The sequence below is a fragment of the Lutra lutra genome, chromosome 1 (assembly GCF_902655055.1).
Source record: "Lutra lutra chromosome 1, mLutLut1.2, whole genome shotgun sequence".
Classification (NCBI taxonomy): Eukaryota; Metazoa; Chordata; class Mammalia; order Carnivora; family Mustelidae; genus Lutra; species Lutra lutra.
The window spans coordinates 81,634,552-81,649,709 of NC_062278.1; the positions used below are offsets into that span (position 1 = coordinate 81,634,552).

At 38.3% G+C, this 15,158-nt stretch overlaps 1 protein-coding gene across 1 annotated transcript in view; it reads left to right on the plus strand.

The window, feature by feature from the left end:
• Window positions 1-12,946, plus strand: part of MME (membrane metalloendopeptidase) — a 105,711-nt gene extending 92,765 nt beyond the window's left edge. The window contains 4 exon segments of the mRNA XM_053447847.1: window positions 190-255; window positions 3,256-3,351; window positions 3,664-3,740; window positions 11,752-12,946. Coding sequence (XP_053303822.1) covers window positions 190-255; window positions 3,256-3,351; window positions 3,664-3,740; window positions 11,752-11,851 — 339 coding nt within the window. The 3' untranslated portion in view covers window positions 11,852-12,946.
• The last annotated feature ends 2,212 nt before the right edge of the window (window positions 12,947-15,158 follow it).

Sequence of the window (15,158 nt, forward strand, 5' to 3'; positions counted from 1 at the left end):
ATATCTTCTCAAGTCAGTAGTTTCATTTCCCCTGGGTAAATACCTAGTAGTGAAATTATTGGATCAAATGGGATTTTTGTTTTTAACTTTTTAAAGAATGGACAAATCCAATCTTAAGTGCATTATTGATGCCTTCTTAACAATCCAAATACAGGTAAGGTTCTTTAAGCATCTTTTGTTTTTTAACAGCTCAATGGAATTAATACGCTGGGAGAAAATATTGCTGATAATGGAGGTATTGGCCAAGCATACAGAGTGAGTAATAACACTTTCTCCCATTCTAGTGATTGGAGTGATAATATCCTATTTAATCATTCATTGAAAGCCTTTTGCAAAAGGCACATATAATGTAGGCAGTAAACAATGAATAGAAAGTAGAAAATACACGTGGGAAAAGGGGATTGTAAGTGTGCTAGGCAGAAAGAGCAGTATGGTTATGATTGAGCTGAACAGTCTAGGCTTCTGAGAAGCTGAAAAGAGGAAACCTGGAACGTTATATCAGCAGAAATGAGGAGGCATGCAAGTTCCACAGAGGAAGCAACATTTTTCTAAAAAAATGAGCTCTAAAATAATTTTTTTTTTTTATAAAAAGGGCCTCCTTGAAAGGATTTTTTCAGTCGTTGACCAGTGTATTAAATAGGACCTCAGTTTCACAGCAGGTGATGCAATCTTTGGGAACGATAACCACAGTCCAGTTACAACGACCTGGTGAGAGACTGAAGTGATACAGCTCTAGCACACGGCCCTGTGGTCATCCAAACTGTTACACCCAAAGGAGTGTATCGATGGAACATCCCTTAGAAGCTCATTTAGCCTTTCATTCATTCTTGCATTCAACAAATACTTATTGAGGACTTTACTGTGTGTTTGGCACTATTCTCAGTGTTGGAGACACAGCTGTGAACCCTCCATAAAATATGTCATTATTTGATAATTGGAGCAGGGATTAAAAGATGGTCTAGTTGATGCCATGTGCACAAAAAAAGTAGGGATTTTCACAAATGAGTAGAGGAATAATGGTGTTGGAAGCAACAAGAAGGAGTGAGGGTCGTTTTGAGTGTTTCTTCCAATGCTGAGGTAGTTGACATTTGGAATAATGAACACCATCTGCTTGAGAATGTACAGGGGACAAAGTGCCCCAGTTAAAACCAGGCTTCTCTAAGACAAAGATGGATGGAGTATTCTGTGCAGTGGATGAGGATATAAGATTACTTGTCCACCATAGAAGTGTATGGATTAGAGAGGAGGAGGCAGTGGTTGGGCCAGGAAAGGGTAAGCTTCAGAGCATTGTGGGAGAGATGACAGGTAGAGCCCGTAACTTGGCAGTGACCATGGATGATCAAAGTGTGAGTTTTGGGAGATTCAACGGCCTGCAAAGTTGACAAAAGAGTGAGTCCCAGCAGAATCTGGGGGTGGGGGGGTGGGGGGTGGTAGACGGTTGCTCCTTTGAATGGTTGGTAATACTTTGACTAAATACCAGGCAATGTGCATTTTACCTTGATGGGTGCTAGGTACTTTGGTTTTCCTACAAATATTTTTGAGCTTTATACTTGGACACGATTAAATTCCTCAGAAATGGTTTGATCCTTCTGGACCTTGCTTTTACAACTTGTTAGAGGGGCTAGGGCAGGGCTCAGTCTGGGGAAAATTATTCTCCACTGCTGAGGCAAGACCTACTGGGTGAATCTTGAGGTTCCCATCTGATCTCTAGAGATCCTCTCCTGTGTCCTTGAACTCTCAGCTCCTTCTCAACTCAGGCAGTCCCTTGGGCTCCAGTTGAGTTTCCCTTCTCTGTGTTGTAGCCTGGAAATGCTTAAGGCAATAAGCTGGGACATTTATAGGGCTTACCTTATTTGTTTACCATATCAAAGCAATCACTCTCTTTTATGCCTGATGTCCAGTGTCATACACATATATTTTGCCCATCATTTGTTGTTGCAGCAAAAAGGTGAATCCAGTCTCTCTTACTCCATCTTGCCTGGAAGTGGAAGGCATGGGCACTGTTCATTCTCCTGTAGTTATTTCTAATATTCAGACAGATTAAAAATCATTGCTGTAAAAATGCAACCAAAATCTAGGTTGATGGTACTTCCATGAAGATCTTCACCTAAAACAAGTACAGACTTACTATAATGAAGCAAATTATAATTTTTATTTTATTTTATTTTTTTAAGATTTTATTTATTTATTTGACAGAGAGAGACACAGTAAGAGAGGGAACACAAGCAGGGGGAGTGGGAGAGGGTGAAGCAGGCTCCCCACTGAGCAGGGAATCTTATGTGGGGCTCCATCCCAGGACCCTAGGATCATGACCTGAGCCGAAGGCAGATGCTTAACATCTAAGCAACCCAGGTGCCCTGCAAATTATAATTTCTTATACATGAAATCATAGTATCTAATACCCTGTCCACTTTGCTAGATTGTGAGCTCCCCAGGAGGGAGCAGGCTCAAGTCTTCCCCATATTCCTAGTATCTTTACATAATAGAGACTCAATAAATCTGTGTTAATGGCAAGGAGGAGGACATGAAATATATCTTCTGCTTATCTAATTGATCACTTTCCTTTGTATTAAATTGGAAGTAACACGTCTCTGAAAGTTTGTTGTAAATTCCTTAAATATGTTTAGTAGAAGAAAACTGCATTTTTCAATAGTATTCATAGAGCCTTAAGAATTAAGGACACTTTCTAAAAAAAAAAAAAAAAGAATTAAGGACACTTTCTGATATCCAAGTAACCTAAATTCCTTCTTCCTAATGTAACTGAGGTTTAGTCCATTTTGTCCTGTCTTCTGGGGTGCCACCACAATTACTCATCTTCATGCTTAGAATCATAGGATACTAATTTTTAAGCGATCTTAAGGAATCCCTTGATTTTTGGCATGAATCATTCAAAGTCGGGAGTAAATCTTTCTTGCTAAGAGTAGTAAGTGAGCTAAATATGGCAATTACAGAATGACTCCCTTGGCAATTCATTCTTCCACCTGGCAAGACTTATCCATCTGTCTACAGAATGATGTTTACATAAGTTTTTTATCATTTATATAAATCATCCATTCATTCAACTGACACTTACGGATCATTGACATTTTCAGAGCATTTGTAAATAAATTCTTGTTTTCTTTCTAATCCATGAACCAGTTGTAGGTTGCCGTATGTAAATAGATTATTATAGTGGGTTGGATGGTCTTTTGCACAGATTTATACATGAATTTAGAAAATTATAAACAACATGTTTCCATTTCATTAACTGCCTAGGCATATCAGAATTATGTTAAAAAGAATGGTGAAGAAAAATTACTTCCTGGACTTGACCTAAACCACAAACAACTATTCTTCTTGAACTTTGCCCAGGTATTGTATCTTTCTTGATTGATAGATACGAAAATCATTTTGAGTTACAATTTCATAGTTAGTTAGATATTGCATGCTGAGTTTTCTTGTTTTAATCAGTTGTGGCAGAGCATTTGACGTGACTGACTTTCCCTGTTTATAAAACACTTTCAGCTCATATTAATGGTAATTATCTTCCTGGTTGCCTATCACTGAACATTATTTGAAGAGTAAATGGTTGAGAAATGCAGAATTCCAATTTAATTTTTGCACACAAATACTCTTCGATGGAACCCAAGCACACTACTTTCCTTTTTCTTTTCCTATCCCTAGGTGTGGTGTGGCACCTACAGGCCAGAGTATGCTGTCAACTCCATTAAAACAGATGTTCACAGTCCAGGGAATTTCAGGTGCGTGGATTTGAGCAGCAGTCCAGCTGCTCCGACATTGACTCCATTACTTCCACATTCCGAAATTGGTTTTTTGTAACTCTGACTGTAAAATTTGGAAATCCAGGGTTTGTTTTGTTTTGTTTTGTTTTTTTCCTTTTGAGGGTCACAGATAGGATCAACAGAACACAGCAGGATAAATGTCATGTTTGCATTTGACTGCTCTTAGCCTCAGAATGTACGTGACTGCTCTTAGCCTCAGAATGTACGTGACCTATGCTTTGTGCTTGATGGATTCCAACAAAGACATTGCCTGAGAATAGTGGTCCTATTTAAAGCTAGCACAAAGACATTTTTAAGAGCCTATGAAAAGTTTAGGCCTAGCACCAATGAGTAGACATTCCAAAGAAAGATTTCCGTTCAACGTATAAAGAGAAATGTGGTTTATTTTTTTTTTAAGATTATTTATCTATTTATTTGACAGACAAAGATCACAAGTAGGCAGAGAGGCAGGCAGAGAGAGGGGGAAACAGGCTCCCCACTAAGCAGAGAGCCCAATGCGGGGCTCAATCCCAGGACCCTGGGATCATGACCCAGGCAGAGGCTTTAACCCACTGAGCCACCAGGTGTCCCAAGAGAAATGTGGTTTAATTAGAGGTTGTCCAACATAACATAGTTATCCCCAGAACTCCAGAAGAGAGTACCTTGAAGCAGAGGTCAGAGGACAGCCCATCAAGGATGCTGGAAAGAAATGCTCTGTAGAGTGAAAGGTTGAGTTAGAAGAGATCTAAAGTCCTTTGGAGATGAGAAATTCTAAGAGAGCATTGTATTGAAAGAGAATCACTCTAACCACTCTTCCAGTGTTAAATCCTGGATCCCCATGTATCCAATTTAAGGACTGAATTATTCATGCTCCCCTTTCCCACATAATATTAACATTTTGTCACTGATTTACTGATCAACAATACTTCTCAGGCAGGAACTCTAAAAAAACAAACTTAAAATTTTGTAGAGTGGTTTGGAAAACAGTTTGAGAATAAAAGAGAATTAGTGGGCTGAGTTTTAAAAGCCCTTCCTAAAATGAATGTACACATACTGCCTGGATCATTCACTCCTGGGGAAAAACCACATTCAGTTATGAAACAATAAAAGACACATTTACAAATTAAAGAGTTTACTCAGCTTGTTCTAGTATCACCATCGTAATCACCATCATTTAGTATTTGCCTTAACTGTTCTTTCAAATTTCATTCACTCAACAACTGTTTATTGTGTGCCCATTAAGTATGTGATCCAAGGTAAATTCAGTCTTGCTAGAAAAGTCAAATTAACTTCTTTTTAGATAATGAGCAGCAAAAGTCACTGGATCAATTTCCATTGCAGTTTGTCTAAGTAACTTTTTGTTTTCATTTTTAGAAGTTGTCTTTTTCCTTACTGAAGTCTTCAGATGAGAAAATAGGGGAATCTAATACTGAAGCACAGAGGGCAATTATTATAAGCTCACATAAACCATGATCACAGTCTAATTGGTCAGAGCTCTTCCCTTTATACCCTCATGAACTAAAGCATATATATGCGTAAAATCCTAATGAATTTAAGTAATATTATTATAATACCTGGTACACCTGGCATATCCTGAGAGAATGGGGCTTGCAAATTGAAAGTTTTTGATAACTAAAATTTGTCCCTTGAGTATTAACATTTTTATCTTAACCGCTGGATTAAAATTTCTGTTTAAAATACATTTTCCGGGGTGCCTGGGTGGCTCAGTGGTTAAGGCCTCTGCCTTCGGCTCAGGTCATGATCTCAGGGTCCTAGGATCGAGCCCCGCATCGGGCTCTCTGCTCAGCAGGGAGCCTGCCTCCTTCTCCTGTCTCTCTCTGTCTGCCTCTCTGCCTACTTGTGATCTGTCTGTCAAATAAATAAATTTAAAAAAAAAAAAAAATAAAAATAAAATAAAATAAAATACATTTTCCGCCTTATTGCCTTATTAACACTGTATCCTGAACAAAACCTAGCATTTTTTTCTTAAATGACACAGACTATTGCTATGACTATTAGTTGGCATTTTAGTATTTATTAGCTTAAAGAAATCCTCAAAAGCTAGACTATGGAGAGCTATTTATTCCTACACTATAGAGCCACCAGTGGGGATATGGTGATGCTTTTTTGACTTTTCATTTTGGCTTTTTATTAGGGTTTTCCTGTTTGTTTGTTTCTTTCCTCGTTCTCTTTTCTGTTACTACATAGCCTGCCTTTTGCCATCCCATTCCTTCATTCTGATTAGCTCAGGAGGCAGATCCTTATAATTGAATGGTGGAAGAAAAATGAACGTGGGGCACCTGGGTGGCTCAGTGGGGTAAAGCCTCTGCCTTCAGCTCAGGTCATGATCCCAGGGTCCTGGGATCGAGCCCCGTATCGGGCTCTCTGCTCAGTGGGGAGCCTGCTTCCTCCTCTCTCTCTCTCTGCCTGCCTCTCCGCCTACTTGTGATCTCTCTCTCTCTCTCTCTCTCTGTCAAATAAATAAAATCTTAAAAAAAAAAAAAAGAAAAATGAACGCAAGCTTTGAAGTAAGAAACACTGAGTTCCACCCATGGCTCTGCCATTTATAAGTTGTTGCTTAAACTCTGTGTCTCAGTTTCTAGATATTTTACATTAGGATTAAATTATCCTGCAAGTTAAGAGTGTTAGTGTTAATATAGAAAAAATATTTATGATATATATATTTGAAAATTAGAGCTAGGATTGTTTTTAGATAAGAAAGAACAGGGGTGCGTGGGTAGCTCAGTGGCTTAAAGCCTCTGCGTTCGGCTCAGGTCATGATCTCAGGGTACGGGGATCGAGTCCCGCATCAGGCTCTCTGCTCTGCGGGGAGACTGCTTCCTCCTCTCTCTCTGCCTGCCTCTGTGTACTTGTGATCTCTGTCTGTCAGATAAATAAATAAAATCTTTAAAAAAAAAAAAAAAAAAAGGTCTGAACAGAATAAAAATCCCTAGGAGGAAACATATGGAGTTTGCAACAGTTTTTATTACCTGAGAGTCAGGGGCTTTTTCTGCCCATTACGTCTGGATAGTTCAGAATGTCAGTAACTGATCACTGATTAAATGATATATAGGTAAATATGTAACTGTTTTCTACCCTCAGTTTTAAACTGAAAACAACTGTATTATAAATATGTAAAATTTGCTCTCTGTAAAAATACATATTATTTTATTATAAAATATGTAAAATTATTCGTGGCTTTATTTGTAACATTCTTTGTTCTGGTGCAAAAGATGCCTCTGACTATTTTTTGTTTATTGTAAGAAAAGTATGTGTTGTTTTTTAAAAAGGGTAAATGGAATGCCAACCTTTTGTCAAGGAAATTATTCTTTTCTCTGGAGGTAAAGGGATTTCCTTGGCAAAAGGTTGAGGTTACATTTAGTTTTGGAAACAGGCTGCTTCCTGGCTGTACAAAGTAAAACACATTTTTTAAAGAGCCTTAAAATCTAATAGACGCTGAATTGCTATTGAGAAATTGTGCGTAGTGGTTTGTTTAGAAACATTTCTGAAGTAGAGGGAGATTTTGTAACGTTATGCCTGAATACCACAGTATGAAAACAGAGGGCAAATTATACTCGATATAAAGCTGAATCTCTAAAACCACTTGTTAGGTCTGAGCTGTAGTTGTTCTATTCCTCCTAACTAAAGTCTTATGTACTTCAGATAAACTTCTAAAACTTTAGTGTTTAAAATAAAAACGTTTCTCCTTGATGTGCTAGAAATTGAACTCATAATTTAAATGACTTCTTTTTGGAAATTCAGTTTCTGTTCGCCGTCCCCACTTGGAATGGCTGTCATGCTCATATGGGCCATCTAATCTACAGATGTGTCTCTAAAGTTATCCAGATGTAATACTTCTCAACAGTACATAAGGGTCTGATACATTTTTTAAAGCATGTCCAAAGGGACAAAGTGATACCAATGTATACTAAATAGTAAAGTAGTGCTCATTTAGATGCTTAAGTTGCTCAATATTATCTTCCAGTCAGAATAAAAGGGGACTTTATAGAACTAACACCAATAATAAAGTAAGATATTTTTTCCACAGCTTGAGTTCTAGTACTTGTAAGATATTCTTTCTGGTGTTTTATGTAGACATTTTCTGGTAATTCAGTGATTCTGTTCCCTATTATTCCATGAGTTAGTATGTGTATGCTAAATCTACTCTTTGAAATACTGTTTCTTCTATTTGCCTTAAATATTAACATTGTCTCTGATATTTTGTAAATGTCAGTTTTTATTTTGATGAACCTTGGAGCACTTGTTAATCTTCAGATCACATCTGGGAATGTATTCAGGCATTTGTTTCTTTGTGAATTTATAGTGGAGCATGTGCTGATCAATGGGACCTTCCTTTAACAAAATCATGAACAACAGGGATAAAGATTGGATAGTTTATTTATGAATGCAGCTAGTTAACCTTGTAACCAAGTCATTCATTTAAAAGAAGTAACAAAGTGTTGTCAGAAGACCAATTAATTGCAAAAAGCTCCTTCAGTAATTTAAAAATCCAGTTAAGTACAATCAGGAGTAGTCTTCTTGATCAGCCGAAGTTCAGCTCCATATCCCTTAGATGTTTTTAAAACAACTGATTATTTGCCAAGGGAATAAACAACAACAGTACAATAAAACATTTTTTATAATAAAGTCAAAATTTCAAGTAAATCACTTTAAGAAATAACCAATAAAAGCCATTTATCTTTTGTTATCATAAACACAAACACTGCACAGTTTTCATATAGCATGAAATTCATGGAAGTCTTTTATGTAATATTAATGAAATATGACCCCACTCTTAAGAGAAGGGAATCATTTGATTAATAATGTCTCCACTTTCTGAAATAGATTATTTATGTCATCCACCCAAAGAATTAATGTAAACAATAAGACATTAATCAGAATCCTAGGAAGGTCAGTGAAGTCCTGGTACATGGTTGACCTAATTATTCAGCACCAAGTGATCTTAGGTGAAGCCTTTGGATGGAAAGAGAAGAGCTGGAATGGAAATGGAGAGGTCAGCGTGCATTAGGTTGAGTGTTGCTACATGGCTAACTGCCATGGGTGCTTTGTGAAGACTTCCCTTCTTAGAGGTGTGTGGGTTGTTTTGTTTTTCCATTCCCCTCATGTTTTTTTAACAAATGCAGAATTAAATCATAGGTTTGGACATTTTACTGAAGTACTTGTCCCCATATGATTATATCTAAGATACGATCCTTTAAAAAAAAGTTTAATAAAATGAAAACAGAAAAGAGCATTTCTTCCAGTATGTAGATCCCAGATGCTTTCCCTGTCCATCAGGGAGCTTATTGCTCCAATTGAGGATCAAGTCAGGCCTCCATGATGACTGTCACTCAGCCAGCACATAGGGCTTCCTGAAGTGGGAAGGGGATTGAATTAAAAGAAACAAAGTTTCTCTCTGTCTCAGAGTCCATGAGCCTAGAAACTTAAAAGACTAAAGACCAATACAAATTCCTGATATCTAAAATCTTTTTATTCCTTGGGGTGCGTGGCTGGCTCAGTTGGTAGCACATGGGACTCTTGATCTTGGGGTTGTGAGTTCAAGCCCCATGTTGGGTTTAGAGATTACTAAAAATAAAAAAGTCTTTTTGTTCCTACATATATGACCACTTTTGACCAAGCATCAAGTGAATTTGTTCTTGGACTTTCAGATGTAAGAAATGACACATTACCATCATCATCATCATCATCATTATTATTATTATAGCAAATTAATTCAATCTCCAAGCTCCCACCCTAAGCTTGGAGGTAAGAAGTTTCAGTAGTTTTGAGTGTGTACCTTTTTAGGGTTGTACAGGAATCTGAAGACCCAGAAACTAGGGAATTAGCCTCCAGTTATCTCCAGCCTGCCATGGTCCCGCTGATATCTCTGCAGTTCAAGGGCTTCATCTGAAGTCGGGCGGCTTCATTTCCTTCTGGCGGTCATGGGCAAGGGCCTCAGGAGCCACTGCCCTTGAAGTTCAGTCTGCCGCACATTACATGCCATCCTCTCAGAGGTCTTCTCAGGGCCCTGCTCACAGTGGGAGGCATGTCTTTGTCATTCATACAACCCACCATTCTGGGCCCCTCCTCACCTTTGGAGAGGTCTGTCTTCTCCATCTCAAGGGGATTAAGAGATCTGGCCCCCACCTCGCCTCAACACTCCCATACCAGGAAGATTCCTGTTAATTTTTAAGACTCCTCTAGGAGTACTAAAAACAAAAAACAAAAAACAAAAAAACAACCCATGCAACCAAAAAGTTTACATTCTCTCTGAAGGATAGGGGTGTTGTGATGTTAGGGATGGAGAGATAGTTGATGTGGTAATGGTTGACACATTAAGAAGTCTGACTTTTAGAAATTAGATACAGATCTGTCTTTCCTGGAATGGGGATAAAGAAAAGAAATGTTTGCTTTTTCTCATGGTTGGTCCATAGTAGCAAATAAACACAAAAATGCTAAGCAGTGTTTTTCTTCATAATGTCCTATTCCTCCTATATATGTAATCACCATGACCAGCTGACAGGCTTTTTTCTTCAGGAAGTATGTGTTGAGTCCTACGATATACAAAGCAGTGTGTGAGGCTTTGTGGGGAGGGCAGCAGAGAGCCAGAGATGCACAGGATTTTGCTCTCCGATTACAGTGTAAGCTGATGTCACAAAGTCAAGAAGGAGAATGAATCACTGTGAACTGATAGGGCTACTACTGGTGAGAGGAACTAATTAGGACATTCTTTGAAGAAAGGCTTTGCAGAGAGGTATTTAAGTAGAGGCATGAAAGCTGAGGAGGAGTAGATCATGGAGTCATTGGGCAGTAACTTTCCAGGGTATTGGTCCATAGGAGCAGAAGGCCCTGAAGAAGGAAAGAAATGTCTGGTTTGATGACTGGAAAGTAGGTCTGTGTAGTTTGAGCCTGATGAGAAACATACTATGAGGAGGCCGGGAAGGTAGGCTGGAGCCATCAGAACATTGGAGACCATGGAGAGGAGTTGAATTTCATTCAAGCCCCTAGAAGGTTTTAAGTAAAGGAATTAGGGAATCTGACCTAAACTTTAAAGATCATTCTGCTGTGTGGAGAATGGGTCAGAGGAGATAAGACTGCAAAGATTTATACTTAGCACACCTGCCATGTATGGAGAGCTCAGTAATTAGAACATACTCTCCTGTCCCTTGCCCAAGGTCTTCCCACCACTCACGTCTATTTGCCTCCCTGCCCTTCCTCCCAACCTAAGGTGGGTGTGGTGGGATGGTCCTGGCGGGAAGAGAAGGAAGGGAGCTAGTTGGGGTTTATGGGAAAACATGACTTCTGCATCATTGTACTGACCTATCTCTCCTCTCAAATGCTGTTTGGTGCCGACAGTGTTGTTTTTGCCCCTTGAGGTCAGAGATAAGAAGACGTTGACTTTTTGCCAGCCCTTTCCAGTTAACTCAGGCTGAAGCCAGTTTCTGGTACCTATGAAGTTCTTTTGGAAAAAAGAAAAGAATGATCTTCCTTATTAGATCAGATCAACAAATATCTATTTAAAGTCTATTATATTTAAGTTATCATGTGAGCCCTTCCAAGACATACTGAAAAATCGTGATTTTATTTTTGACCAAACTCCTCTTCTAATAACTGCTATTCTGAATATCAACTATTCATTTATTTTACAACATGCATAGGGTGTTTATAAATTAACTCCCCCATGACAACCTTAAGATGCAGGTTACTATTATATGTATCCTACAGGAAAGGAAACTGAAGCACAGAGGCACTAAATAAATACAACTCATAACCAGGCTTCAAGCCACAAAGTCTTCAAAATCTGTGCTCCTGTACGTTGTTGCCTGTCTATTTAAAAATTCTGTTAATGAGTAGAACTTTTTTTTTTTTTCCTCTCAGGCTCTAAATTCCAAATTCCCTTGATAGGTCTACATGAAGAAATTCTGTAGAGCTCCTACATGGCATAGGCCTAAGTATCAAATGCTGACAATGACTTTTGTTTGTTTCACAGGATTATTGGGACTTTGCAGAACTCCCCTGAGTTTTCAGAGGCCTTCCACTGCCGCAAGAATTCATACATGAATCCAGAAAAGAAATGCCGAGTTTGGTGATCTTCAGAAAAAGTGGTGTGGCCCTTCGCTAGACTTGCCAACACCACAGAAATGGGGAACTCTGTCCACAGAGGTCACTGTAATTACATGGGGTTAGTTCACAGAGATGACAGAGCATCATATTAGAAATGAGGTTAGGTTATTCTGGAAAAGGTGTGGAGAGAGGAGGTGGGGTCCGGTGTCTATCAAATCAGTCACTTTTCACTGTGTAAATAATGCTTGATCTCTGAAGATAGTATCATTCATTTCTGTTTCTCATATGATCTGCCAGTTTGAAAACAGTGTTAAACACTCGATGTAGACTGGGATTTCTAATCAAAGGGAGATTAAAGAGATTGAAGCATACAGTTGGCTCCAACAGCACAGCTGCGGCATGAGGGTTAAAAACACATTGCCTAACTACTTCTCTTTACTTTTATTTGCAACATTTCGCTCCTACAAAACTCTTCCAAAGAATTCTTATACATCTTGGGGCCTTGGGACTTAAAGTAATTTTAAACCAATTTTGCCAATCATCAGTTATTCATTCTGAGATCATTTTATTTTAAGCTACTCTTAGGGCTAAAATGAATGTCTGAAACTGGTTTTCATTGTACCTGCTTTCACCAATACTGAGATTCTTGGGGCTCCCTGCAATTTTCTAAGCAATTTCTTGTTCTCTCTCTCTCTCTCTCTCTCTCTCTCAAAACTTGATCTTTTTAAGAGATTTGTAGTAATGTATAAATAATAACTTTTATATTTAATTATTAACTACAATTTATGACTAAGTAATTATTATTATAAGTAATCATGGAATATTGACGCTTCAGACAGATGAATAGTTACAGACCAAGATCTGTAAAGTGATGTACAAAGGAAGATTTGAGACTTTTTAAACTTATCAATCATATTGATAAAAAGCTTTAAGCACAAACTCTGGGTTAAAAATTGTCATTGGACAGTTGTCTAAAGCGGGATTTTCAAAATAAACTCTGTTCCTGAGGGCTATGATAAAAGGACAACACTACGTCTGTGTAGCTCTGCATCTCCTTATCTTTTCAGGTGTGTCATCTGATGGAAATATTTTGATAATAAATTGAAATTATAAGCCCATTACTCACCAAGCCTGTTGTGCCAGCTGTCTAGCTTTGGAAAGTGCATTTCTGAATATAGATGAGAGGCTTCCCCACCTCACACAGACTGCTTCTGAAACCCTAACTCACACAGAGTTCGGGGAGGACACTGTCTAGTCCCTGACAGGAATTTATCTCTTGAGGCTTTTATCTCCTTCTCTTTCCCCGTCCTTTTGGCTAGTTTGGTTAATTTCATTACTTGATTAATAGTTTACAAAAGAGGTGTTTTCCCTTTTTTTCCTAAAAAAATGAAAATGAGGGAATTACTCTTCAAAATATGTGTTAGTTTTCTTGCTTCTTGAAAAATGCCCATTTACCTTTTTTAAAAAAGCTATGAAAATATAATGTATCCACAAAAGTTTCATTAAACATGAGTTACAGCTCAGTGAACTTTCTCTGGCTGAACACAGCCCTGCAACCAGCACCTTTAAGCAACAAAACATTACTAGTGGCTTAGTACTTAGTACTTCCAACCACCACTTCCTTCCTCCAAGGACAACTACTGTCCTGACTCCTAATTTCATACATTAGTTTTAATCGATGAGCATGTGTTCTTTTGTATCTGGCTTCTTTTACCCAGTGTTACATTTTGAGATTCATCTGTATTGTTGCATTCAACTATGGATTTCTCATGGTCATTACTCAACACTATCCTATTGTGTGATTATAGGACAGTTCATCCATCCCATTGTTAAAAGGCATGTGAGAAGCTTCTGGTTTGGGGCTGTTACAAATGGTGCAATTATGAGCCTACATACTTGCACTTACCTATCTTTCTTAACTTGAGATTTTAATGAGCTCATTTCCACAAATTCATCAAGTTATTATAAATATTGAAAATACAGTTTTAAACTAGCCATGGATAGCCTTATCTTTTTCTTCTTATATTACTGCTACCACTATTATGGATAATTCAGATTCTACTTATGGATATATTTCCTTAAAGAAACTGAAAACACAAGTAAGATTGGTGGTTAGAGAAATAGGAGCATCCAGTTCTGAAGAAAACAACAGTCTTTGAATCATTTAATTTCTATCCTGTCAGAGCAGCTGAAGAACAACTAGTACAAATTACGAAAAGATACTAAATTCCCCCACTCTTTAAAACGTCAGTCTCCCATCCTTTATGGAAGGACTTGAGTGAAATTTTCTGGGGAAAAAAAGAAAGAAAAAAACCTTTCTAATGCCTGGATCTCCTGTATCTAGAAATGTCAGATTTCCTGGGACTAAGGGATACACCCAAGTGAAAAGACCAATAGCTCCCCCTCCCACACATGAGGATATTACTAATTGTATATGGCATCGTTGTTGAGTTGTGTGGGTCTCTCAACCAGTTCCAATCACCTGGAGTTGTTCCATCAGGTAAGGCCTATTTGTAATCTCACACATAAATCCATTTCACTGTGGCTGAATTCTGGTCAAGAAGAGAGTTGAGAAGCTGAGACGCAAAGGGTAGGGAGCCAATATAACTCAGGAATGAAGAGAGAAAGGAGTTCTCATTGGTAAGGAATCTGCCTCCATGCTGCAGTGTCCATGTGGGTTCTGGGTGTGGGGTGGAAAGGATGCCATCCTGGGAGAAGAGTCTTCTAGTCTTATCTGCCATTAATGACAAAGTGACCTTGGGCATTTGATCCCTTCTCTTGGGCCTTTGCTTTTCCCACATGAAATAAAAGAAGATTCTATAAGTAGTTCTCAACAAGAGGAGAATGTGTCCAGTACTTCCTTGCTCGTAACCTGTCCCCCAGTGACGACCCACTGCGTAAGATAATTTCAGAACTCTCTAAATTTCAGATAATTTTCAGAACTCTCATGTAAATGCCTGAGTCTAGTTAGACCACATTGTATCTCAAAGACAAGGACTAAAGTTTGATCTTATTTGGGTCCATGCTGTTCTTACTAGTTTTCTCTAAAGCCTTCATTATTCCTGTTGTCACAGAGGGAATTCTCAAAGTAGAAGATAACTGTTAGTTTGGAAATAAGACTCCCCCCACCGTCAAAGATGGAAAATCTGAAAGTTTTATCAGTTCCAGTCTCAAAAATACAAAATAAAAACAAACATTTTTCATAGTATTGCTCTTCTGCCTATTCCAGCCTCCCCTTGAAAAATGATATGGCCAAAATGGAGCTTTCGTCCCTGCCATCTTACGCTCCCTGCTGGCTTCATTTAAAAATAAAGGATATAAACTATTTCACCA